General features: G+C 44.5%; 1 protein-coding gene across 3 annotated transcripts in view; it reads right to left on the bottom strand.

The window, feature by feature from the left end:
• The window catches only part of DPP6 (dipeptidyl peptidase like 6), a gene marked incomplete at both ends in the record, with an annotated part of 1,060,012 nt that overhangs the window by 789,556 nt on the left and 242,949 nt on the right, over positions 1 to 27,507 (bottom strand). Inside the window, one exon of one of the 3 annotated variants that reach the window (XM_079711770.1) lies at positions 9,293 to 9,535. The exons of the other annotated variants lie outside the window; for them this stretch is intronic. Within the exon in view, the coding sequence (XP_079567896.1) occupies positions 9,293 to 9,535 (243 nt within the window). Of the gene's footprint in view, positions 1 to 9,292; positions 9,536 to 27,507 lie in introns of those variants that run through there. 3 annotated transcript variants of the gene reach the window in all.

Raw genomic sequence — 27,507 nt, 5'->3', positions numbered from 1 at the left:
CCCCTGCTTTTCCAACTTGAAAGGTCTCCAGTCAAAGCCCCAGAAAGCTCATTTCTAAGGCTGACCCTCAGCAACATCCTGAAGGCTGCAGTGTTTGCTTTCATCATTATTATCTAGGAACCTGCCTGTCCACTCCTACCGCCCTGTCCCTGCCTCCCCACCCCTACACCCACCACGAATGCACACACTGTCTTGAGGAAATGGGTCCCTTCTTATCCTTTCCCATCACCCAACAAACATGCTCCCAGAGACAGGAAATGAGGGAACTGACAAGACTCGGGCGCTCCAACATCTGTTGCCCTCCCAGGGGAATTTCCATTTCAGTCTTTTTTTTTTTTTTTTTTTTTTTTTGCGGTACGCGGGCCTCTCACTGCTGTGGCCTCTCCCGCTGAGGAGCACAGGCTCCAGACACGCAGGCTCAGCGGCCATGGCTCACGGGCCCAGCCGCTCCGCGGCATGTGGGATCCTCCCGGACCGGGGCATGAACCCGCGTCCCCTGCATCGGCAGGCAGACTCTCAACCACTGTGCCACCAGGGAAGCCCCATTTCAGTCTTTCTGAGAACTAAAAAGTTTTAAGTGAGATGCAGGAAGGTAGAACGAAACTTCCCGTAGAAGTTTAGAAAGTGCTGATTTTGCCCAGAGATGACGATGCAGTCAAGGTCCAGAAATGATGAATGGTGACTTGTCCACAGGAACACGGATTGCCCTGTGCCCCTCAGCTCAGGCTCGGTGATACTGTCCTAACATAATCTCAGTGGTTTACAAACATAAGTTTATATCTTTCCCACTGAACCGCCACTACCTGGAATATTGCTCGTTTCCATGGCAAAAGGAAAGAGGGCACAGCAACCCACGTGCCGGCTCGTAAAGCGTCCATGTAGGAGAGCTAGCCTCACTTCCAGTCCATTCCAGCAGCCAAAGTCAACCACACGGCCACACGCAACTCTAAGCGGGAGAGGAGGGCAATCCCACAGGTGCCTGTGAGACCCATACACACGTGCAAAGCAGCACCACCGGCCGTCCTCCCCCCAAGCTTGAAGTCCAGTTCGAAAACTCTGAGCCCAGCTTGACTTCCCTGCCTCGCCCTCCACGTGCACCCACTGGTGACCCCTCCGCGACCTTCCACCTAACGGACCACTGTCCTCATGTAAGTGTCAGCTGCGCCTCTGTTCCTTCCGAAGGGCTGTGCTTGCCAGCAGTGCACCCTGGGGTGAGGCTGTGAACAGACGGGTTCACCGTGGATTCAGCGATGCACCTGCAGCACACTTCCCTCAAACGCGGCACGGGGAACACACACTTGCAAATCAGAAAAGATGAAATGAACGTGATGGAGAAGACCTAAAAGTTCACCTGGGAAACTAGCTAGGTGTTCTGTAACGTAGCCAAGCGTTCCAGAAAATGGCATCCATTCTCTTCGTGAATATTCCCGAGACCATGTGGCAAGGCGAGCGGGGACGAAAGTCTAACCTTTGAGGCAGCCTGAGGAATAAGAAGGGGCACGGGACCACATGTCTCCATTGACTTCAGATGCCCGGAGGCAGCAGTCTTTCCTCAGAAGCCGTGGAGATGCTGAGGAGGAGGCACAGAAGCAACAAGGGGCCCTGAACAAGCAATGCATCTCCAGGGCTTAGAGCCGTTCACATGGGGGTCGGCTACCTTGTGTGCTTGCAAATATCTCACAATTCTAAAAGCAGATGAGATAACTTCACCTCTCAGGACTTTTAAAGAGGTTTCTCTTTTCTTTTTTAATTTGTAAATTACTGGATGGCATGTTGCATGAAGCATAGGAAGGGTTTGAGTACAGTTTAGAAAATTGAACGTTTGGGGGAAAATGATTAGGGAGACTGGAAGCCCATGATTGTCTCCTGCATTCCTCTACCTCTAGTTTCTGCTTTACCCTCGCCCCGCTTCCCTTGTACAACTTCTTTTATTCCGAGTTCTTCAATGCTCCCTTACTCCATTCCTGCTCTCCTTCTGGCTGATGTCACCTTAAAGTATATTAGGTGCACCATATATAAAATATAATGGATATATACAACCCTATAAATATATCACAGATAATAGAACGAAGAGCCCATTGCTGTATGAAAGTGGCTGTATTAATTCCAGTACTTCTGTCTTTAAAATAGACCTTCCCAAATAGTAAACAACAGGAGATAGAAAGGATTCATCGGTCTTCTCAATTCCAAATTGGGAAAGATGATAATATCACCTGTTCCATTTTTTTTAACAGAAGCATATTAAGACTGACCCCAAATCATCTAAGGTAAAAGCTGATATCAAATGAAATCTGAACACTAGAGAAAGTTAAAAATTGATTTTGACAATGACTGTGGTGCCCTGGAAAATCCTTAAGCTCCTTTTGAATTAAAAACCGTGTGTGTGTGTATGTATTTTTTTTTTTTCATTTCCATTGGGCATGGTGCTAGGATGCTTTTAATGCATTCTAAATGCCTTCCAGGTGTTTATCTACACACTGAAGGGATGAGTGAAAGTAAATTTGTTTGTCTTTTTTGAGGGAATGACTGTTCCAGGATGCAGTCTCCCTCTTTCCTGCATCCCTATAAGAGCCCAATCCCTGCCAGATGCTCATCTACAGTGTTCAGCCCCCAATGCCTGCTGCTCTCAACTGAGATGTTCCCTAATCTGGGAGGCAGGGTGTTCACCACCTGGAATTCTACCACCTGGACCTTGTGGGCTTTACTGGCTTCTAGTCTTCCTGAAAAATTACCTATATACATTCCTCCATCATGGGACAAAACTGAACATCTCCTGCGCTTCAGATGGATCTGGATGTTGTTACAAAACACAGAAAGAAATACATGGAGGAAAAAGAGTAAAACTATTGGGGAAACCCATTCAGGGCAAAAATCGTATACTACCGTGGCGAAACTGTTTGTTTTTTCCTTTGGCAATTAGCATATCCATTTAGAACCAAAATAAGTTAGACCGTTAGATTTCATAATGTTCATACTTCTGAAATTCAGTGATAGAATTAAGTTAATTCCTCCACTCAATTACGGTACCACAGAGGATACTGAGAAGAACACAGGAGAGAAGGGAAGGGTGAGTTTCTCTGAGGTCCAGAGAACACAAGTGATTTGTGGAATATTATTCACATAATTACTTGTAGTCTTCTCATTTGTAAAATGAGATGTTATCAAATTTTTAAATGTTCTATTTCAGATAATTTCACGATGCTAGATCCTTCTAAAGATAAATGTTCCAAAAGTCATTAACCAGAAAGGCTGAGTGCATTTTTTTTTTAATGTACATAAAATCAAACCAATGTGCTTAAAATGGAAGCAAATCAAAACATGGCACATGGGCACTCAATGCCCTCAACGCTAAATTTATTAAAATTTAATTTTAAAAGGGTTACTGTACATATTATTTTTATAGGCAATGCTCTATGAAAGGGATCAATATCGTATGTTGCAGAGAAGCATTCCATATGCACTTGACAAATGCATTGTTATCATCAGAGTAATTAAAAGGAACAGGGTTATATACAGTAAGGTTGTACATCTTACTCAGCAACTCCTGCCAGTTGCTTGCAAAAATTAAACTCATTAATCATTCTGACTCTATTAAAGGAGAAAAGGCCTGGGGTATGAAAGAAAAAGCTCTATTTTATGACGGAAAAATGTCCAAAGCCAACATCTAGAGAAATTCCTGTCTACAGAGTGATACTAGGATATTAATCTCATGTGGGAAAATGAGTTGATTCCATTGTCAAAAATATAAATCGCTATTATGTTATCCTAATACTCCAGACCTCCTTAAATCTACAGTTAACATATACAAGTAAATTATTTAAAAGTGCGCACTGGAAGGAATAAAAAAAAGCACGCCTTATAAAATAGGTTGCTGTGCCCACTTCAACATATCTTACTGCTACACAGAACTCAAATCCACTGAGAAGGCAGAATGCTCATTTTTCACAAATTCGGCTTTAAGCAAACATGTACGTTTTTGGCTGACTCTACAGAGCAAAGGCTTGTTAACAGATTGAAATTTATTTGTTGTAATTCACAGTGGACAATTGACTCATCCAAATGAAAAAAATTAGGCTTACCCTGATTAATTTTTCAAACCAACAGATTAGCTCTTTGTTATGGTTCTCCCCAAGCCAAGGTGACTATGGAGGTGAAATGAGGTACACGTAGTGGTGCTTTAAAAAACACAAGGTGCAATGCAGAGGCACAGTATTTTTGACGCTATACTTGGTTTCACTCATCAGTCAACTAGCACTTAATCCTTGTTTATGTCACCATTCTTACTTCTTTGTAACACAGACAACTTCCCAATGATGACTACATGCTCTGTGCTGAGACAGTAAGCAAAATTTTGTATAATTTTGTTATATATACTTTACCAAAACATTCACAGAGAGACTGTCTTAGACAGTAAACACTTCTCATGTGTTTAACATTGTTCTGGAGTGCAGAAAATAAACTTTTCATGAGGACAACCGTTGTGTCCAGCAGGGCATTATGATATGGTGTCATAAGGCATTAAACCCATAAGGATACCTCAAAGCTTATCTAGTGAAATACTTAATGTTATAAGAAAGAAATCAAGATAGTGGGAAAATGTAGCTGTACAAGCTTATGTGTATTGTATGTCATGCTCGGAGGTGGAAGGGATGGCAGTACTAGAAGTAGAAATAAGGAGATTAGGCAGAAAGTTATTTAGAATGGGGAGTTGTAAAGAGAGGGGAATGACAAGGTTAGGGATATATTCTACGCGGATATCTTGTCAACACCACAGAAACGGTCTAGCACCCAGCTGCTTGACATGTGGAACAAGAGCTGGGAAGAGAAATCAAGGTGGTGATTGCCAAGGTCCTTCCAATTCTCCAGTTCTCCAATTCTGTAAAACAGGAAAAGCAAATGATCTCCGCAAGAAATGCTAGGACATGTATACCAGAGCAATAAAGCTACTTTAGCCATCTGCTAATACAGAAGCTGCGAAATATACTCAGCTCCCTTTATCGTCATTCTAATTTATCCCATAACTAATTTATCTTAAAAAGAAAGCATGGAAGGGAAAGAATAGAATAGTGGAGACCAAATCCTTGGAGTGTAGGTTCTCCCAACCTCCTGCATGAAAGGGAGGAGGAAAAAATGATGTAGCAAAGAATTCAAAGGCCAAGGTCAGAGAGAGACAGGACGTGAATTCACGTGGCATCATGAAAGACATATGATGCCAAAGTTTGAAGTGCAGGCTGATGGTCAACAGGAGAAAAAGCGATACCAACAAAGACTGAAGAGGAGCCAGGCCATTCTATCAAGTAATTAAGAGGACACTGATGACATTTTGTGTGCAGTGTCTGCAGTGAAGACAGTAAGAATGTGAGTCTGCTGTCAAGCTAAATAAGGAAAAGAGGATCCTCGGAACAAGTGAGTGGATTCAGCTTCAGACCATTTGATTGAGAAGATGAAACCTCCAAACAACCCTATGATATCCCATCGCTGTTCTGTAGGTGAGTTACACTAAGCATTGTCAAATTTTGTCATGAAAACAATGGGATTAAGCAGGTGGTTGAAAGTTTTAGCCTTTTTCTCAATATGTCAGGAAGATAATATGAACCTAAATATTTTAAAATATTTGAAATTGGAGCAGAAGAAAGTAAGAGGGGATATAAACATTTGAAATTGGAGCATTTGAAATTGGAGCAGAAGAAAGTAAGAGGGGATATAAACATTTCTGTAGAGCCAAGCTGCTTAAAAAACTTAAAGTTGATAGACTTCAAGGAGAAATTAACAGGATATTGGCATCATACCGGTGAAAACTCAAGGTGGAGAGGAAGACGAAGGGCTAGTTGCTGCAGACACACAGGAAGATGAAATACAGCAGAAGCAGTGACATCATAAGCTGATACACAGCATAAGCAGTGACTTTTGCTCAATCCCTGTTTCGGCCAAATTGCTATTTTAAAATCCTGTTGTCATCACATTTGTATTCTTAGGAAATCATGTGTCACCAAAAATGAAGAACACAGGAACATGGTGATGTGGCCCCAACAAGACTACTGCCCTGACGGTTATCCATCATGTCCTCCTAAAGTCCTTTAGGAAATCAAAAGGAAATGCTCAAGCAGAGGCATGACAAAGTTCAGTATTTTAAAAATAATTGAAGTTAATTCCTATCGGAAGTTACTAAATTCCATTAAAAGTCACTTCCAGCAACACTCCCTTTAAGAGTCAACTTATTTTTAAACCTACAAAATGAATTTTAAACCAAAATAGCTATTGATTCCTCAGAGGGGTTTCCCAAGTCATTGACTTTATACTTAAATAAATCTAAGATTGATGAGGAAACTCTAATAGAAAAAGCGCTCTGGCTTCCCTTCTTTTTCAAAGTTAAACTTCACATTTTAAAACTGACCCACACCCCAAGCAGGCTTTTATGTAGTGCTACACAGCAGAGAGGTCCCTTACATGTGTAGTTGGTGCAGATAGGTAATGCATTCCCAGTCACCCGCCACGCAACTTCGGCATTTGACTTATCTCTTCTAAACCTGATAACTACCTTCAATTTTATTCTGTGAAGAATTGCCCGTTCTCAGTCATATTCAGGCATGTGTGTGTACACACATAAAGAGGTCAAGAACTACATTTTATTTCCCCATTTCTGGATGGAAGGACGAGGTACAAAGTTCATTGGATTTTAAAGGTATGGTGTTTACCATCATCTCACTGACCAAGGTGGGAAAGCTGTTTCTGTTCCATGGAACAGACAAGCCACAGAAGAGCAATGACACGCCAGCCTTAGTGTTGGGACTCCAAACAGAAGTGCTGAAGATTTCCTGTGCGCTAATGCAAAGGACTCTTCAGAACCTCGGACAGCTCCGACCTGTGCCCAGCGGACGCCCAAACTGCTAAAGTACATGTTTACGTGGCCGCCCCAAGATACACAGAATGATACGTAATGTGTGCCTTATCAGTTGTATATCTTCATGTTTAAATTTGAGTAGCAGGATGATTACTCAAGATTGTTTAGTCTTGACAAGGGCTTGTATCAGAAAAGCAGTTCTTATGTCTACTTTCTTTAGCTAGTGCTCTTATCTTCGGCAAACAGCAGCCACTATGTCTGGAGGAAAAGTAATCTGTTTAATGTGCACTTCTATCATTTAGCACATTTTTAGACATAGTTTTTTCAATTCCAAATATTTTTTTCTGAGAAAAGCACATAAAAGTTTTCAAGAAATTGATGCTACATTTAGCCGTGTGTCATTGTTTACTCGTACATTTTAAACATGATATATATATATCTCATAAGGATACGACATACACATACACTATATTTATATCTATACCTACACCTACACACACACACCCTTTTTTGTATTTTCCAGGAAACAAAAAATTGATGTCAGGAGTTAATGAATTTAAATTACATATACTGTTCAGAGCCATTTCAGCAGAAATCATTGGCAAATGTTAAATTCATAATTTGCTCGTCAGTTCAACCCTTTTGCTTATCTGAGAAACAGTTCTAGACATATGTCAAATGGAAAAGGAGGAATATATGATCAAAGCTAAAATGAGGAGAGAGAGAGAGAGAAAAAAGATGGGTGGAGATGATCTAAAACAAAATGCAGAAACTCTCCCCTTTCCTTTCCCCTAGCGACACCTAGAGCCTATTAGGAAGAAATTGCTCATGGTTTTCACTTCAGGCATAACACAATCCAACAGTTTTAAGTCAGATTTGAGGCAAAAAAGTGCATCATTTCTGTCTGCACTGCAGCTCAGTGGTCTTCCCCAAGATTCTCAGGAGTTTAATCCTCCAGAATTTTTCAACTGCCCCAATGAAACTGCTCCTCAAAGACTCTGGCTCCTTGAACCTGAGAATTCCTGCATTTCCCTCAGGACCTGACCCACTGAGGTGAGGGACATCTCTCTGATAGCTCTCTTTTAACCAGGGGAGTCTAGAAATAACCCAACATAAAAAAATCTCATGCAAGATCCGATACAGGGTGTGTGTGCAAGTGCGCACACACACACACACACGAACCACATCTCCCACAAACTTTTGTCATGTCTATTACACTCTCCACATCCTCCACTGATAAAACAAAACAAAAACAACCAGTGATCCCAGGCAGGACATGGTGAATGACCACAGCCTCCTGCTGAGGGCAGGGACATGAACTGCCCTGGGTATGCCGGGATAGGCCGTCTGAGAGGCTTGTGTGAGGACCTGTGCCCAGGTGCCCCCAGGTGGGAAACTCTCAGAGCTACACACAGGGAGCTCTAGGACCCAACACAGCCAGCCAGGGGCTGTACCACCCGAGCCAGCCCTGCCTGCCTGCCTGCCTGCCTGCTTGTCTGGGATTTTTCTCTTTTTTTCTGGGAAGAGAAGGTCTCAGAAACATCACCTTCCTCTCTCCGTGGCCTTCCCTGGCCCTCTGAACAGATGGACAGGATCAACAGAGGTGGTTGAACTCATCCATCTCTGCAGCCTGCTGGTGTCCTGCCTGAGTCATCAGTTACTAAGGTGATATGCAAATCCAACCTTTGAAACCCAGGCTGCCAGCCCCAAGAAGAGTAAAAAACGTGCTCCCGGAGAAGTTTTCAGCTCACACAGCCTAAGGTGGTTGCTAGTCCAAGGCTAGGTGTGGGCACAGGAAGGGCCTGACTCCCACCAGCAAAAATTGGGCTGGGCCCTGGGACAAGGGCTTGGGCCTCGGATGCTAGTGCTTTTATTTTATTTTTCGGAAAAGAAAACCACCACCACCACCAGCACTGGAGGGGAGGGCGAGGTGTTGGAGAAGTGAGTGAAGGGACTGCGCCCCGAGGTGAGGATTCCAGTGAGAGGTGGGAGGAGGAGAAAAAGAGCCTGGGACAGTCTCCTCCTCGAGTCTTAAAGCAGACAAAAGAAAAAAGAAAGAAAGGAAAGAAAAGAGAAACCAACTTGTAAGCACAGACAGATCGAATTCCCTCCTTGGGATCCAGAGCACCGAGCAGTTAACACCAGGCATCCACACATCCGTGAACCCCCAGCCAATTCCACGCCCCAGCAGCGCAGCTCCACCAGCGCTGCTCTCTCAGCGCCACCAACTCCTGGCCGCCGCCGCCGCTGCAGACAAGGACCCGCTCCAGGACGGCGGTGACCGAGATCCGCGCGAGGAGTGTATTTGCGGGCGCTCCCGGGAGGGGTGGGGGAGGGGTGGGGAAGGAGGGCGCCCCAAGACCATGGCAGACGCGGCGCGGGCGCGTCTCCCCCGGGCTGCCCGGAGCCCCGCGCGCCCACCCAGCCACCCACCCACCCAGATGCTCTTACGTCCTCGTCGTCACAGTCGTTCTGCGCCTGGTACTGGAACCGGGGCCGGCCGCCCGCACCGCCGCCGCCGCCGCCGCCGCGCTCCGGGGGCGCCGCCGCGGGCGCCTGGGCTCCGAGGGGCTTGGGCCCCGCACCGTCCTCCTCGGGCCCCTGGCCGCCCAGGAGGCGGCTCGCCTCCGGGGGCGCCGGGAAGGACCGCGAGGTGTTGATCTTGCCCGTGAACCTCTGGTACAGCGAAGCCATCGGTCTCCGCGCGCTCTCGCCGGCGGTCTTTGGGGCGTTTGGATAATGGCTTTCCCCCTTTCGGGTTCCCGCTCCCCACCCCCGCCGGGGGAAAAGGGGAAGAAGAAGAGGAGGAGGAGGAAGGAAGGACGGCGGCCGCGCGGCCGCTCCTCCCGCGCGCCACTCTCAAGTCGCCGCCGGGCGACTGCCTGGCTCAGCCTCCTCCGCCCCCTCCCCCAGCGGCTCGGCGAAGCCGGGGTCTGGGGGTGTGTTCTCTTTCGCTCGTCTTTTCTGCTTTTCAACTCCTTGCCATGGCCACGTACGGCCTGATCAAAGCCATCGACAGAAAGAAAACAAACAACAAAAAACCATAAAGGGAGGGAAGATGCCTAGGCCCCGGAATTTGGCACCCCGCCTAGAGACCGGCGAGCATCCAGAGCGCATCTCCGCGCCCCGCCCCCGGCCCCCCGCGCGGCTCCTCCTCCCCTCCTCTCCCCACGTGGCCCCTTCACACCCGCCCCCGCGGGAACTGCGCCTGGGTGGCCAGGGCTGGCAGCGAGGAGGTGGCGGGGCCACGCAGGTCTTGGGTGCGGGCTGGGCGCGGAGGCGCGCTGGGGGCTCTGGGGCTCCGGGCCACCGGGAGGGCGCACCCGGCGACACGCGGGGAGAGAGCGTGCGAGAAGAGGCCCGCGATGGGGAGGGGGCGTCGGGGGCACCGAGGGAGGGGGCTACCCCCGAGACTCCTGTCCTCGGCTAGGCGCGGGGCTGCGCTCCGCGTCCACGCGCTCGCACCGCGCGCAGCTGCAGCCCGGTCGCCCTCCGAGGCGCTCCCCCTCGTGTTTCCTTCCCAGCTTTTCTTGCCTCACGTGAAACAGCCACGGCCGAGACCCCCGGCGGACCTGGGGGTGTGCACGGGGGTGATGGAGAGCAAACTGCGGGGCTGCAAGGGAGGGGGCTCGGGGGTCACTGTCTCTGACGAGCCCCCTTCCCTCCCAAACCAAGCTCTTCTCCAAAAACAGATTCCTTTTCCTTCACCCGGTGTCAAAAAGAAGGCAAGGAAAAGGTCACGGAAGGCAAGCGAGGGCCGGCCTGGTGGATATGCCTTCAGAGCGACTCAAACGCTCCTGCCCGCACACCCCACGCATTTGTCTATATCGCGAGCTCCATTTTCATTTTCAACAAATGCATAACCGCCAGCGGAGGCTAAAGCATTTGTGAGGCCGGCCACTTCTCCAAAGCTTGCTCCGCGCCGCCCCCAACCCCTCCCCTGAGAGGAACTGGGAGCGGAGATACGACACCAAAGGGGCGCACGGGTCAGGGCGCGCATTCACTCCTCTTGCTGCAGTCAAACGTGCTCCAGCGCCCCTGTGTGGAAAGACACCAACTGAGCCTCGGCGCCGGGCTCCGACTCCAGACCGCAGGCGGCCTGTCTGGTTTCTCCCCTCCCTTTCCCGGGGTGGATCCCTCCCTCCTGGCCTCCGGGGACTCTCTGTCCTGCTGGAACCCGCGCCTCCGTCTTTCTCGAGGAATCGGGGCGCTCTTCCTTCTAGTGTCCTCATCCCCCCCACCCCCCGTTCTCCTTGCACTGCCCTTTCTCTCTTGTTTGCAGCGCTTCCGGCTGGATGGACCTGTCCCATCCTGAGCGGACGAAGAGCCCAGACTCCGGAGGGAGGGGCCGGGTGGAGGGCTCGCACCTGCCCCGGCACTTCGCTGCCCCTTCCACTCGAGGTCGACGTGGGCATCTTCGCCTTTACCTTCCAGCGGTGCTTCTGCTCCGCCACGGTTTCCGTGACCATCGCAGAAAAACGGGCGAGGCCTCGGCCACTCAGAGGGCCCTACTGCAGGCTGCCGGCCTTTGCTGGATCTGAGTCCAAGGCCATCTCCTGGCACCACTGTCCAAGCCCAGAAATCCCAGAGAAAGAGACCCTGCTGTTCCTGGTCCTAAAAATATTGCCTCTTCTCGCTGTGTCCTTAACTTGGGGGGAGAAACTGAATGCAGGTGAATAAGTCTCCGGGGAGAGGACCCCTTCCAATCCTTTCCACACTCTTCCCAAGCTCTCAACCTAGCAGGTAGTCTTGTTTTAATTAAAATTTATACCACACCACCCTCTGTTTAATCCACTGTGGTTTCCTTCCGCTAAGAAGAAAAGTGCATCTTAACCGTAGTTCGAAAACGTTTCCTTTACAGAAACTATAAAAACACGTAAAATCAGTATCTCGATAGCTGGGAGGGTCCCTGCACCACCAAAAGGCCTGTTACACAGGCCGATGTGCCAGCCACAGATCTGGGGGTGCCAGAGCATCGCTGCGCCGCTTGACTTTGAAGACAGAGGCAAAAATTACAAGGACCATAAAGCTAAACTTTAAAAGTCATCACATTTAGATAAATAGGAAACCTTGCTCTCATCCCCCTCCCCTGCCCAGCTGTGCTTTAGATCCTTGAAGCTGCCTTTCCAAACCGACTTAAAAGGAAAGCCCCCGCTGCCCGCTCTGGCATCTAGATCTGACATTTCACTAAATATAGATGCTGTGAGGGTCTTATGTACTACACATACACACATATATAGGAAATATGCATGTATATATTTACACAAATTCTAAGAAGCATGATAAAACTATTTCTTGTACCAATGTAGTTTATACAAAATAGAGTATTTATATGGAAATAGTTTAGATATCATACACAATACTTTATAGATGTGTGTGTATCAAAGAGAATAGATTGAAGAAGGGAGATAAGAAAGGCACACATATCCCTCACTATTTTTTTTAACATCTTTATTGGAGTCTAATTGCTTTACAATGGTGTCTTAGTTTCTGCTTTATAACAAAGTGAATCAGTTATACATATGTTCCCATATCTCTTCCCTCTTGCATCTCCCTCCCTCCCACCCTCCCTATCCCACCCCTCTAGGTGGTCACAAAGCACCGAGCTCATCTCCCTGTGCTATGCGGCTGCTTCCCACTAGCTATCTATTTTACGTTTGGTAGTGTATATATGTCCATGCCACTCTCTCACTTTGTCCCAGCTTACCCTTCCCCCTCCCCATATCCTCAAGTCCATTCTCTAGTAGGTCTCTGTCTTTATTCCCGTTTTACCCCTAGGTTCTTCATGACCTTTTTTTTCCCCCTTAGATTCCATATATATGTGTTAGCATACGGTATTTGTTTTTCTCTTTCTGACTTCACTCTGTACCTCACTTTTGAAATTATATTCTCAAGCGAGCCTGTAGGTCTTCAAATTACAATCTGGTCAAAGTTAAAAACCCTAACTAAAGGATTCAGACAAGACGATAAGCAGTTTTTATTTAAAATTATTTGTAAAGTGAAAAAAAAGCTATAAAACTCCTAAACAATTGGGGGAAGAGCTGAGGTACAGATCTGTGTTAACAGAAGCATATCTGCAAATTAAACAGGACAAATGGAGGGCAGGGGGCTGTCAGGGTGCACAGAGCCCCTCAGAGGCCAGTGCGAAGGGAAGGAGACACAACACTAATAAAACAACCATCCGCACATGCAAAGCTTCTTGGGTGCCGTCTAGATCCAGGGCCCATCAACTGACTTAAAAAGAATCAGGCTACTTTGCTCCACCTGCACACTGAACACAACTCATTTTAAAGAATGCTCTAGGGGCTTCCCTGGTGGCGCAGTGGTTAAGAGTCCGCCTGCCGATGCAGGGGACATGGGTTCATGCCCCGGTCCGGGAGAATCCCACGTGCCACGGAGCAGCTGGGCCCGTGAGCCATGGCCGCTGAGCCTGCGCGTCTGGAGCCTGTGCCCTGCAAAGGGAGAGGCCCGGGTACTGCTAAAAAAAAAGAAAAAAAAGAATGCTCTAGACTTTTGAGTGTGAGTCTGTGCGCCCATGTTTGCAAATGTGTATGCACTCACACAACCAGATTTGCCTTAAACTTTGATACACACATTGCAGTGTCTCTTTGGATAGACTGTCAGGACTCCGAAGTCCCAAATGCAAAGAGGAAACTAGCTAATATTTTAGGATGAATGAAGTCACGCAATTGCAGAGAATCGCAAGCGGTGGCACTGTATGCTGCATAGTTAATTCACTTATTGCCTTCAATAACCTTTTCAGAACCCCATCCTCTAAATGAGGAAAAAACCCTGAAGAGTGCCAAAACTTCCCAAGGGGCACGTAAATAGAGGTGCAGCACTGCAGAAGGAAACCTGTCAATCCTAACCCTAACACTTCACTCAACCTTCAATACTTGAACATCTTGACTACGCTCTATTGAAGCAGATTTCCATTCCTGCTCATTGGTTAAGTATGGGGAACTATTTTTGAAAATATTTTGTGGGTTATTTCATATTAAGATTTTAATTCCTCCATATGGCTTAAAACCCTGTTCACCGACCCATTTTTCCATCTAGTTTCATACGATTATTTATTCCCTGTTTATTAAATAAAGGTGGGAGCGTGTGTTTATTTCCCCTGAAACCAGTTTACGAAACAAATATAATTAGGCAGACGCTGCAAAATAGAGCGGATAGTCATCTTTTAAAATGACAATGAAAGGAACTTTTTGGTCTATATGCAAGCTAAGCATTGTAAAAATACCCAAAGTATATTGAGCCCAGCAGCCTAAGCATGATTTTTATTACCCAAGAGGTTTTCTTATTTCTAGGAGAGAATTATGTCCTATAGTTTACTTCCCCTTTCTCTTGGAGGAGGAGGAGGGCAGAACCCTGCTTAAGATATTTATTCTTTTCCAAACACTGATATTTGGAGAAATGCAATGGCCAATATAGCATACTCTGACAGAAGGGCTTCCCTAAAACACTGGGCATCAGTGTTTTCTAAATATTATCACATTGCATTCATACAAATGGGGAGAACTAAAGCAAGTATTCAGGTAGCTTGAGAAAATACAGTCCTAACTACATAAATACAGAGCAAAACCTCTCTCTTGCTCTCTTTAAAATAATTATTTCTTTGCAAGATGACTACCAATACGGGGCCGCGTGGTAAGACTTCTTTACAAACAGGAAACATCCAGCACAAGAAAAAGGAATTGCCACTCCTGGCTTTAACACAAAGTTAAAGTATGAATTAACTTGGAGGTTTTCAAATTGATCCTTACAGATTAATGTGTTTGAAAGAAAAACATTTATTTTAACCCAACCAAAAGGCTTATGCTAAAATTAATACAGTTAAAGGTTGATTTCCAGCAGCACACTTCCCTGCATTTTAGTACTGAGGTTACGCATTTGCCTGGTTTTTCACACAGTTTGAAACACACGTACAGCTACCGGCCCCAGCAGTGGCTGCTCACACAGATGTGGTTCTCAACACACGTGGTAAAGCTGATCTGATCGCCAAGTATGTAAAACAACCACGGATTCAACTGAGCACGCATTTTCTTCTCAGCCCACTGGGGCTGCGGGAACCCACCCTCCCTTCCTTTAGGGATCCCCTCTCATTTGTCACCTCCGCCTGTGGACACTGGACCGTGACCCACTTCCTCATTCCTCCCATTGCTCACCCTCCTTTCTTCCCTTCCTCTTTCTGCTCCTCCGTGGCATCTTGCTCTGGATCAGTATCAGGAGACAGTATATTGCTTTTCTCTAAAAATTCCTTGCTGCTCTTTGAATATTCAGAAGACCTCACCTTCCACTACCAATGATGCCTCAGAAATTATCTAAATAATCACTTTCTAGAGGAGGCACCAACCTCTGTCTGTTCCCATTGTCTGGTGATTCAATTATAGCTTGCACCACGCTTTCCAAGGCGCCTAAGATTTTTAGAGAGTGAGATACAGAAGAGAGTCTGTTGTTTCTGTCTGTCCCTGGTGATCACTGGAGATCAACCATGTCAACGGCTGAAATGTCTTCATTCATACATCACATGTTAGTAGATTAAAATGGAAGCGACTCCTGCTCTGAAATGCCCCCAGAGCTTCTTGCCTTTCACACCAGGCACTTCCCTGGGTCCAGTGAATTAAGTGGAATCTGCTTCCCTTTAATGTTAAGGTGACATTAACGAGCCTCTGCAATTCAGCGCCTCCCTTTCTTTAACCAACAGAGGTGATGGCTGTGTTCTGGAAGAAGAGAAAGCTTTTATCTGCTCTCTCTTGTGACCCATGGCGGGCATTTCAAAGGACCAGTTCTGGTTTGGCCATAACACTAATTGTAAAACAGGCCTGGAAGTACAGGGCTTAGACCCCCACTTGTTTTAGGTTTTGCCTTTTTTTCTTGCATCATGTCCTAAGAATCCAAAGGGGTCCTTAGGTTTTCACTGGAAAGGATCAATGCAATAGAAAAGAAAAGATAGAAGCAGCGTCATTCAAATGCAGGGTCTTATTCAGATAGTAGAAAACAGAGCTGGCGCTGATTCATTCATCCTGCCTTGTAAATTCTACTCAACCACAGGCCAATGGAAGTCGTTACAGAAAGTGAAAAATCTGGCTCCACTAGAAACCACTCCAGTTATACGGAACAGAAGGGGATATGATGTATTCCTAGAATGTACGGCAGGACTGAAATTTGGGGGAGGCTGGGTGTGCGGCTGATTTAGTCTACCGGCCAGAAACAGCATAAGAAGGTGAGCTAAGCCCCGGGGACTGGCGCCCAGGTCCAGGCACTGCATGTTCCAGTGCATCCTTGCATCTGCCTTCCACACACAAAGAGGCAGGAGAGAAGAGGACCTCCTCAACACAGCAAAGAGCGACAATGAGATGCCTTAGAGAGTCAGGGCCAGAAGCCATCCCTGAGGCAGGTCAGGGAGGGGGAAGGGCCACCTGCTTCCCGGACATCTGTTCGGTCAAATCTGCAAAAGTCTCTTAAAAAACCCTGTCGCTCTCTATCTTACCCCGTGTCAAACCCTGGCAGAATTAAGACCATTCCTTTGAGTTCAGATATTGTCTGGAATAGCATCAACAAAAAATAATTAGGAAACAACAGAGAACTGAGTGAAAAGAAAAACAAACAAGCCTCAGCTATGTCACAAACACCAGAAGATGCACCACCCTTTCAAGTGTGTAATGGGGCAGTTCCAGCAACAGCGTCCTCTTCCAAAGGCACAAGGCCACAGCTGGATACATGACTACACCTCCAAGACGTGAGTTTCTGTGTCCTGATGATTCATCTTTAAGGTAAGCCACTATTCCCATATTCAGAACTGTGATGAACTGGAATGTTCAGAAAATATCCGCTCACCCCGGATGCCTTTTTAGCTCCACTTCTAGCAGGACTGTATGGCTTGCTTTGGCCAATGGAATGTGAATGGACCTGATGCAGGCAAAGGCCGTCAAGGTACTTGCATGACCTGGCCGACCTCTTGCCCTCACTCAGGTGACCCACCCTACAAGAACATGGCCTGGGTAGTTGCAACCACTTCAGCTTGGCCTCCAGAACAAACACGCTTGGAGAGACTTGACCCCAACCCACGGTTTGGAGTTAAGCTCAGGGATCAGGGACCACAAAGCAAAGCCACCCAGCTGAGCCCAGGGCAGACCAGATATATCACAGGTGACCAACAGAAATGTGAATCTTGATCTTATGTAAGCCATGGCATTTGGGATGATTTGTCATACAGCATGCTTGCATCATGGTATATGTCATGTTCTAACTCACTAAAACTAAAATCAAATCTACGCATGAAAAATGGTATAGCTAATGTCAATGTTTGTTGTAAGCATTTTACTTATTTATTCAGTAAATATTTGAATGCCCACCATGTGCCAGCCATTGTTCTGTTTTATGTGCTAGGGATGAGATGAATAACTAAAATGAATACAGTTCTGGCTTTCATACAGATTATAGTCAGCCCTCCTCTCAGTGGATCAGGGCTGATGCTCTAAATTACCTGGCCGTATTGATAAGCCCTTCCTTTTATGAAAAGATGTAGTTTTCTCAATTTATTGCTCATTTTGGTACATTTACAGCCCAGGTAGTTTTATTAGAAAAAGACTGTTAGAAACCTAGATCACAAACGTGTTCATAATAATGCTCTCGTTATCTATTGTAGGAGCACAAAGCAGCATTTTCAACGCAAAAGCACAGTGGCTCTCAAAGAATTGTCCCTGGACCAGGAGGGTAAGCATCATCTAGAAATTTGTTAGAATGAAAATTCTGGGCTCCATCACAAATCTACTGAATCAGAAACTCAGGGAAGGGCCCAGCCATCTGTATTTTAATAAGCCCACCAGGTAATTCTGATGAGCACTCAAGTTTGAAAAACAAACACTGCACTAGAATAATCACTAGAGCATTTTTCTAAAAGGCAACCAAGGTGAACTGAAAGATTCTCAAAATGTTTGCTGGTTCTCAGGAAATGGCTCACCCATTTAAAGTACTGAATAGAGATTCTCCAGGGGGTAAGAATTTTTCCAGAATGTACAAAGGCCAGTCTTCCTCACTTAAAAGGGGGTTATCTTAGCAGTTTATTCAAAGTCAAAATAGAATAGAGACCAGGCGATCTTTTCAGGACATTTTCAGAATGCTGTTTCACCCGTGAATTGAGATGTTTAAGGCTCATCTCAGGAAGAAGGTAGTGGCGGAAAGGGAATTGACAAAGCAGACACCAACGATATGGTCAAAGCTAAGATACCATTCCTGTTAGGGCTTATCTCAGAGAGACTTTGATTTTGTACCTTAGCAGACAGCCTCTCCCATGTTGCCTGAATATATGTAATTTGCCAGACAAACTCTGCAGAATTTCAAGAAAGAAAGGACCAGTAACTTTCAAAAATTGATTTCATTAAAAATCCTCAGTGCCTCTGGTTTAGCCTCATTGCTTTTTTAATGCAATAAAAAAAATCTTGATGTGAATTAAAAATCAATGAAGTTAATAAACATGTTGAAGTTGAAAACCAACTTTTACGAACTCAATTTTCCTGAATCTACTCCTTTAAGACACATTAAAATGTTCAATACAAAACCCATTTTATTTTTCACCATCACTTAAGATTTCTTCCAAATTCCCACGGAACGTACAAATTTTAAAATAGACTGATGCGACTTTTTGTGGTTCGATAGTTTTTCTTGAATTTTAACACGCTCTCTGACCCACATGCACACAGTTAATATTTATGGTTAACTACCAATGTATACACACAATAGACCCTATGAAGCATGGGACCTCACCCAGGGGAAGAAAATAAACGTCAAGCCTGATGCTCTGTGTCGTCACATAGCCTTGAGCAAATGCAAGAGCTATCAATGCAAAACCTGGTTCTTGCGTATGGGTGTGTCAGATGTGAGATGCAGAGAACTCTCATTAACGAAAACAGATTATATTAGGGCAATAAAACTGGAATGAAGCCACTCATTGCTTCACGTGGGTAATTCAATTCACTCTGCACTGTAACTCTATCAAGTCCGCTGCTGTACCCATCTCTGAACAATTTCCTTCTCGTAAAGGGGAGAAATAGCCTTTTCTATACTACTAATTGCATTTCAAATCATTTTAATTTGGAGCTCAAAAAATGTAATTCTCCTAACAATTGCTTCTATTTATATATTTCTTGACAGGTAAACAAAAATTGCCCGTTGGCTAAATAAATCCATGAGTCATATAAGCCTGCAATTTGAACAGAGTTTTCCCCACTTACAGCAAAACCAGCATTGACTCTCTGCTCCAATGGGATGCAGTGCGTCTCATTCCTTCCTCTGATTGAGCTTGAGTCCCTGACGGGTCCCATCACCTCATCCTTCGAGTGGCAGCCATAATCCCCACCATGACTTTCTTTATAAGCCAACAATAAACGTTGTTTATTGTTGACACAGAACCCTCTCAATCTTCATGAGAAAGGATGGATACATTGATGCTTTCAAGGGACTCTGAAGAACTTCTTAGCCATCATATGGTAAAAGAAGCAGCAGCATAAGGCTCTGTGTACATCTCTGTTTCAGCATCCCTTTATTCCTCTCTCTCTGAGACCTCTAATATCCCACACAACCTCGGTTCAACTCTGAATGAGATGTAAATGGTTGGTTGTGATCTAAATGAATTTTGAGTTTCCAAGTTGAGCTATTCAAATTCATAAGAGAAATATCTTTCTTGAGTACTTAATGTAGTCAAAGAAAAATAATTTACAATTATTAAATCCAAATATACTGTGCCTTAGAATAGAAAACTCTTGATCATGCTAAGATAGAGCGTAGTGCTTCAAATAAGTTACCGACTTATATCAGACCCTCAGGTGAGATACTTGTAGCATGATGGGCACTCTCATGGAAAACCTTGGAATAGGTACTAGTCTAACCTTATACCCACTGATTACATCTGCGGTTTTTTTTGTTTTTGTTTTTGTTTTTTTTGCGGTACGCGGGCCTCTCACTGTTGTGGCCTCTCCCGTTGTGGAGCACAGGCTCCGGACGCGCAGGCTCAGCGGCCATGGCTCACGGGCCTAGCCGCTCCGCGGCATGTGGGATCTTCCCGGACCAGGGCACGAACCCGTGTCCCCTGCACCGGCAGGCAGACTCTCAACCACTGTGCCACCAGGGAAGCCCTACATCTGCGTTTCACTGTTTTCCAATGATATAATGTAAACTTCAGGACCTGAACTTAGCAGATAGCTACTGATGCCCTGACAAAGCAGGGAGTCTGCTTGGATTTATCCACATGATGAAAAACAGCCCCTTGATATGATGGCGCCTCAGAGAGCAGACCGAGTCAGTGTTTAAGCCACCAGTCCTGGCTCTCCGCTTCTGACTTAAGTGGAATGATGGTGATTTCCTGCACCAGTTGGCACAGCTCCAGGGAGAGGTGTAAAGCAAGTGATCCACAGACTCTTCCATCTCCCTTTGATGTCAGTTACCTTTGAGGGAAAAAAAATCATCATCCCTAAGATTAACGCAATTCTGGTTTTTCAGCTCCTAGAACCATATCGTATCATTTCCATGTGTGATACTGGTCAGATTAAAGAATTCCACAAAGACGTATCCTATTGTTCATTTACTTAAAAAAACCCTAGACTTGTATTACACTTTATACTGGGAAAAAGCTGGATTTTATTCATTAAATTAGTGCTTTGGAGAGAGCCAAAGCTTTTTTGTTTGTTTTCCAGAGGAAATGACAGGAAACTTTTCTGTAAGCATCTTCTTACACACACGTCCTTCACTCTCAGTGGTGAGAACTGCCAGTGTGATTGCCTTTTGGTTCCCCGAAAGTGACACCCCTATCCCTTCTCACTTTCTGCCCATCAGTATAGAATTTCTGTCCTCACATGTGTCTACTTGGCTAAAGAAATGGATAAAGTTTTATGGGCGGCATTGGACAGATTTTTTTCCTCTCAGATAGAAGACAGAGGTATGAAGAGGGACCTCCTCCCTGCCCCCCAGCACTGCCCCTCCAGTTTTCCGTCTCTGAACACATCTGTGTGAGGATCAGAAGGTATGGAGCAACTGCAGCCTCTTTGTGACAATGAGAAGAAGGTCAAATGCTTTTGCACTGATACAAACCCAGAGCCCCAACGGCATGGAGCCACTAAACAAAACTCAGAACAGCCTCCCAATTAGAAACCCCTGTGTTGCCCCTTTCAGTCAGGAATAGTTACGTAGCCCAAAGTGTCCCCAACAGATACAATCAGACCCCTGGCTCTTCCTCAATGGCTCTTTGCATGAGGAGAATTCACTAAGCGTCAGTTTTCTCATCTACAGCATGAAGATGATGAGAGGCTATTCCCATCAGCTTTACCTACAACACAGGGCTCCTGAGAGATTCCAATGCATTATTATTACAGGGGAAACCCAAAACTTCTTATATATACCTAACCTTTGGGAGAATGGGGGCTGCCCATAGTTCATACTCGACAAAACACATCATTCAGCTTTTTCATCTGATTTTTTCTTGTTATTGTCTATGATCCTGCATTTAGACATCTTGCTGATTTTGACACATTCTTCCAGCTAGAGTATTTGGAGGAAAATGTACTTCCACTCTCGAAAGCCTCATGGATGTGAAGTGAGGAAACATGTTCCGTGAGATATTCTCTATCCAGGGTTCCTAAAGCCACAGAGAAGACCAGTGTGGGTCCAAAACAGGGAGGGGAGAAGGGAGGAGAGAGTCGTTGCTTTACCAAATTAAATAATAATAACAGAACTCTTAGGCTGATCAGCACTCTATACTTAACATATTGTCCAATATGCAATGTCATTACCTCAAAGGCGCTCCTAAGAAGCAAACCTTGACTTGGCGTCAGAAGAGCCGGTTTGGAACCCACTCAACCAGGGCAGGTTGTGCCACCTGCAGGCTGGGCATGTGTCCAGAGCAATAGGAATCAGAGTAGGAATCAAAAATACAAGTAAAGGTATTCCAGCTCCAACAGACATATAGAACTTTGCACTCAGACTATCTGGGAAGAAACTTAGTTCAGCACACATACATGTTTTTAATACTTTACAGAATGAAGGTCTGGAATTTCCTTTTGGGATTGCATGTGGGAGGGGCAATGCCTTTGCATCTTTAATCCAGCCTGCAGAGGTGGTGATCCCTAAAAGTTGGTTGAATATAAATTTTGTTCCATGTTTATCAGTCTCCTGTTCATCAAAGGCAAGGACCACTAATATTTCAGATAATTTTCTTTTTTTCTTTTAACAGAACTCAGAGTTGAGGGAAGAAAGCATGAAAAACAGGCTTATAAAGTATGTTGCCTTTATCTTGCAGCCCGTTTTTTGATTGTTTGGACCTTGCGTGTTGTTTGTTTTTGCCTCAATCCGGGGGAAGGAAAGAACACGAGGAAAATAGACAGAGACGTTTCTCTCTGTCTCCTGGGTCTCTCTTTCACTCATTTCTTCTCATAGCTTCTCTCCCCAGTCCTTCCACACCAACCCAGTGCCCTTGTGATAGAAGCCCTGTCATTCCAAAACAACTCGGCAGATCCTGTTCCCCCACAGCTTTTTATTTCGATGACCCTTTGATGCATTCAATCAACTGCAGAAACAAAAGCAACACAACAAACAACAGAAAAGACAAAGCAAAACAAAACCAAGAGTCCTGTGAATGTGCTGGTTTTGAGCACACGGAGAGCAGCGCAGAGCTTGACGTTGCCGCTTGGGGGCGCTATGGGAGTTCAGAAAGGCAAGCTGTGCTCGTCCCTGGATGACTAAGGGCAGCCCTTCATTCTGATCACACCATCTCCGCGTTCAACTGAGCACAGGAAATGAGGCAGCCTCTTAGAAGACTTTTGTTTCCTATGAAAAGGAAGTCTGCTGTTATACGTTTTCATGCCTTAAATCTTTTACATGCTTTCAGAAAACTAAAATCGAGTCGAAAATGAACCACAACTCTGTCTTTTCATTTGTTGAAGATTCAGATATTCTGGGGCGGGGAGGGAGAGTGGGCATATGAATGTGCTACATTCCCATTCATCACGGAGGACAGCTAGGTCAGAAAGATGGTTTGTGTACCAAGAATTTCATGGTTCAGAAGAGGTCCTGGATCACCTTTGGTCTTTTTTATCCACTGGGGCCTCAGTGTATGCGATACCAAACTGGCATGAATGATGTGTCAGAGCAGCAAGGGAGCTACTGAGAGGGGGTGAGGGACTGGATTATAAACAAGCATTATTTGGCCTAGATTGGCTTATCCCACCTATCACTTTCTTCTTCCCCCCTCCTCCTCTCCCCCTCCTTAAAAAAGATAAAAAGAAGTCCAGAGAGAAGAAGCTCTGCTATAATAGCTGACACCCTTCCCCAAACGATCCGAAATAAATTCAGGACCTTGGAGAACAGCCTTACAATGGTCACGGCTGCACAAGTCTTCGTGGAGAATATGAATTTGATGATCTTTGAAAAGTTATTCATTAATTTGGAAAACACAGCATTACAATTTATTTATTTTCAGTCAGATTTTAAAACATGCATGTCTTAATACAAACTTGCAATGGATTTTGGAAGCTAGGACATCAATAGGTCCACTGACACCTGCAAATGAACTTTGAATTTCTTTTGTAAACTTTCAACCCATGAAGGGTTTTGTTGATTATTATTATTAATAATAATCGATTCAATTGAGGAGGAGCTTTTTTTTTTTTTTTGCAGTACGCGGGCCTCTCACTGTTGTGGTCTCTCCCGTTGTGGAGCACAGGCTCCGGACGTGCAGGCTCAGCAGCCATGGCTCACGGGCCCAGCCGCTCCGCGGCGTGTAGGATCCTCCCAGACCAGGGCACGAACCCGTGTCCCCTGCATTGGCAGGCAGACTCTCAACCACTGCACCACCAGGGAAGCCCCAGTTTCCAATATATTTTACATACATCATCTTATTTAATAATTTTAGAAGTCCTGTGGTGTTGGTATCACAGTCTAAGGGCTACATTATACAGGAACATCTCCACTAGATTTCTGTCCACTTACTTCCGTCACTTTGATGAGTCATGCACTAAAGCACATCTCAGGAAGATGTGAAATTGAATTTCCAGATGGCACAATCATAGCTTTACTTCAAAGCCCAGCTCAAAAGGCACTCCATCCAAGAGGTCATCCTATGATTTTTTAGAAGTTACTAATCGTCTTGCTGAACCCTCATAACATCTGTAAGTACCTGCCTTATAAAACACACCACTCTCTATCTTGTGCTTTTCATTCATTTATTCACCCAACACACATTACGGAGCATTAATATGGCTGACCATGTCTTATCTCCCCCATCAGAAATTCCTTAAGAAGAAGATATGGGTTGATTAAGGTTCATGCGAGGAACTCTGTGGTATACAGAGAAGGTGCTCAAATTAGAGGGAAGTTCACTTAAGCCCCACTTTTCTGCAGAGTCTGCACAGAGATGGTCTTCTGGAAGATACTGTGTTGGAGTCTGTTGGGAGATGCTCTGATTGGTGACTGCTGAGACACCCCAGTGATATGAGGATGCTATATTTCACAATAGCGTCTTTCAGAAACTATGGACCATAACCCACAGGTAGGCCATGCTCATTATGAAATTAGTGTATGATTTTAAAGAAGAATTTGAAAAACCTTCCACATTGTGTGTGCTTTCCTCCTGCAGACATGTTGGGCTCCTGCCCCAGAGTACAAGCTCCATGAAAGGAGAAACTGCTTCCATTTCCCTCACTGTTCATACCAGTGTCTATCACTGTGCCCGGAACACTGGACATGAGCAATGAATATTTGTCAAAGGAATGAATGAGGCTAAAACAACAAGAGTAAAATCATGGTAGACAGGGACTTGCCTGGTGGTCCAGTGGTTAAGAATCCACCTTCCAATGCAGGGAACACAGATTCGATCCCTGGTCGGGGAGCTAAGATCCCACATGCTGTGGGACAACTAAGTCTGTGCACCACAATTACTGAGCCTGCACGCTCTGGAGCCCACAAGCCTCTACGAAGAGCCCACACGTTGCAATAAAAGATGCCGTGTGCCGCAACTAAGATCCGACGCAGCGAAATAAATAAATAACTAAATATATTTTTTTAATCATGGTAGGAAAAAAAACATATGATCATCTCAATAGATGCAGAAAAAGCTTTTGACAAAATTCAACACCCATTTATGATAAAAACTCTTCAGAAAGTGGGCATAGAGGGAACCTACCTCAACATAATAAAGGCCATATATGACAAACCCACAGCAAACATCATTCTCAATGGTGAAAAACTGAAAGCACTTCCTCTAAGATCAGGAACAAGACAAGGATGTCCACTGTCACCGCTATTATTCAACATAGTTTTGGAAGTCCTAGCCTTGGCAATCAGAGAAGAAAAAGAAATAAAAGGAATACAATTTGGAAAAGAAGAAGTAAAATGGTCACTGTTTGCAGATGACATGATACCATACATAGAGAATCCTAAAGATGCCACCAGAAAACTACTAGAACTAATCAATGAATTTGGTAAAGTTGCAGGATACAAAATTAATGCACAGAAATCTCTTGCATTCCTATACACTAATGATGAAAAATCTGAAAGAGAAATTACGGAAACACTCCCATTTACCTTTGCAACAAAAAGAATAAAATACCTAGGAATAAACCTACCTAGGGAAACAAAAGACCTGAATGCAGAAAACTATAAGACACTGATGAAAGAAATTAAAGATGATATCAACAGATGGAGAGATATACAATGTTCTTGGATTGGAAGAATCAATATTGTGAAAATGACTATTCTACCCAAAGCAATCTACAGATTCAATGCAATCCCTATCAAATTACCAATGGCATTTTTTACAGAACTAGAACAAAAAATCTTAAAATTTGTATGGAGACACAAAAGACCCCGAGTAGCCAAAGCAGTCTTGTGGGAAAAAAACAGAGCTGGAGGAATCAGACTCCCTGACTTCAGACTATACTACAAAGCTACAGTAATCACGACAATATGGTACTGGCACAAAAACAGAAACATAGATCAATGGAACAAGATAGAAAGCCCAGAGGTAAACCCACACACCTATGGTCAACTAATTTATGACAAAGGAGGCACAGATATACAATGGAGAGAAGACAGTCTCTTCAATAAGTGGTGCTGGGAAAACTGGACAGCTACATGTAAAAGAATGAAATTAGAGCACTCCCTAACACCATACACAAAAATAAACTCAAAATGGATTCGAGACCTAAATGTAAGACAGGACACTATAAAACTCTTAGAGGGAAACATAGGAAGAGTACTCTTTGACATAAATCACAGCAAGATCTTTTTTGATACACCTCCTAGAGTAATGGAAATAAAAACAATAAACAAATGGGACCTAATGAAAATTAAAAGCTTTTGCACAGCAAAGGAAACCATAAACAAGAAGAAAAGACAACCCTAAAATGGGAGAAAATATTTGCAAACGAATCAACAAACAAAGGATTTATCTCCAAAATATATAAACAGCTCATGCAGCTTGATATTAAAAAAACAAACAACCCAATCCAAAAATGGGCAGAAGACCTAAATAGACATTTCTCCAAAGAAGACATACAGATGGCCATGAAGCACATGAAAAGCTGCTTAACATCACTAATTATTAGAGAAATGCAAATCAAAACTACAATGAGGTATTACCTCACACCAGTTAGAATGGGCTTCATCAGAAAATCTACAAACAACAAATGCTGGAGAGGGTGTGGAGAAAAGGGGACCCTCCTGCACTGCTGGTGGGAACGTAAACTGATACAGCCACTATGGAGACCAGTATGGAGGTTCCTTAAAAAACTAAAAATAGAATTATCATGTGATCCAACAATCCCACTACTGGGCATATACCCAAAGAAAACCACAATTCAAAAAGACACATGCACCCCAATGTTCACTGCAGCATTATTTACAATAGCCAGGTCATGGAAGCAACCTAAATGCCCGTCAACAGACGAATGGATAAAGAAGACGTGGTACATATATACAATGGAATATTACTCAGCCATAAAAAGGAACGAAATTGGGTCATTTCTTGAGACGTGGATGGATCTAGAGACTGTCATACAGAGTGAAGTAAGTCAGAAAGAGAGAAACAAATATCGTATATTAACGCATATATATGGAACCTAGAAAAATGGTACAGATGAACCGGTTTGCAGGGCAGAAATTGAGACACAGATGTAGAGAACAAACGTATGGACACCAAGGGGGGAAAGCGGCGGGGGGCGGGGGTGGTGGTGGGATGAATTGGGCGATTGGGATTGACATGTATACACTGATGTGTATAAAATTGATGACTAATAAGAACCTGCTGTATAAAAAAAAAAGTGATCAAATGTATCCTATTGGAAAGAAGCAAAAATAGACCATATTTACTGTTTAAATTATATAATAATTTAATGATATTTAGCATCTATTGCAGATGTATTTATTATTGCAGATTGTATTTGCTTTATCAATGTCTTTGCTCTGGTAATCAAAATAAAATAAAATAAAATCTGAAAAAAAATCATGGTAGACAAGTCCGGATTGCCTATCATATATCAAAGATCCACTGAAGCAAGTTTATATACTCTTTCCCCGAATTTATCAGTATGTATTCCGGGGGTGGCTTGTAACATCTTAGATTCCCAAGGGAAATAGAGAAAGATAAATAGTTTGATATTAATCAAGCAAAACAT

This window comes from Hyperoodon ampullatus (genome assembly GCF_949752795.1).
Source record: "Hyperoodon ampullatus genome assembly, chromosome: 9".
Taxonomy (NCBI): Eukaryota; Metazoa; Chordata; class Mammalia; order Artiodactyla; family Ziphiidae; genus Hyperoodon; species Hyperoodon ampullatus.
This window is presented reverse-complemented; position numbering and strand designations above follow the sequence as displayed.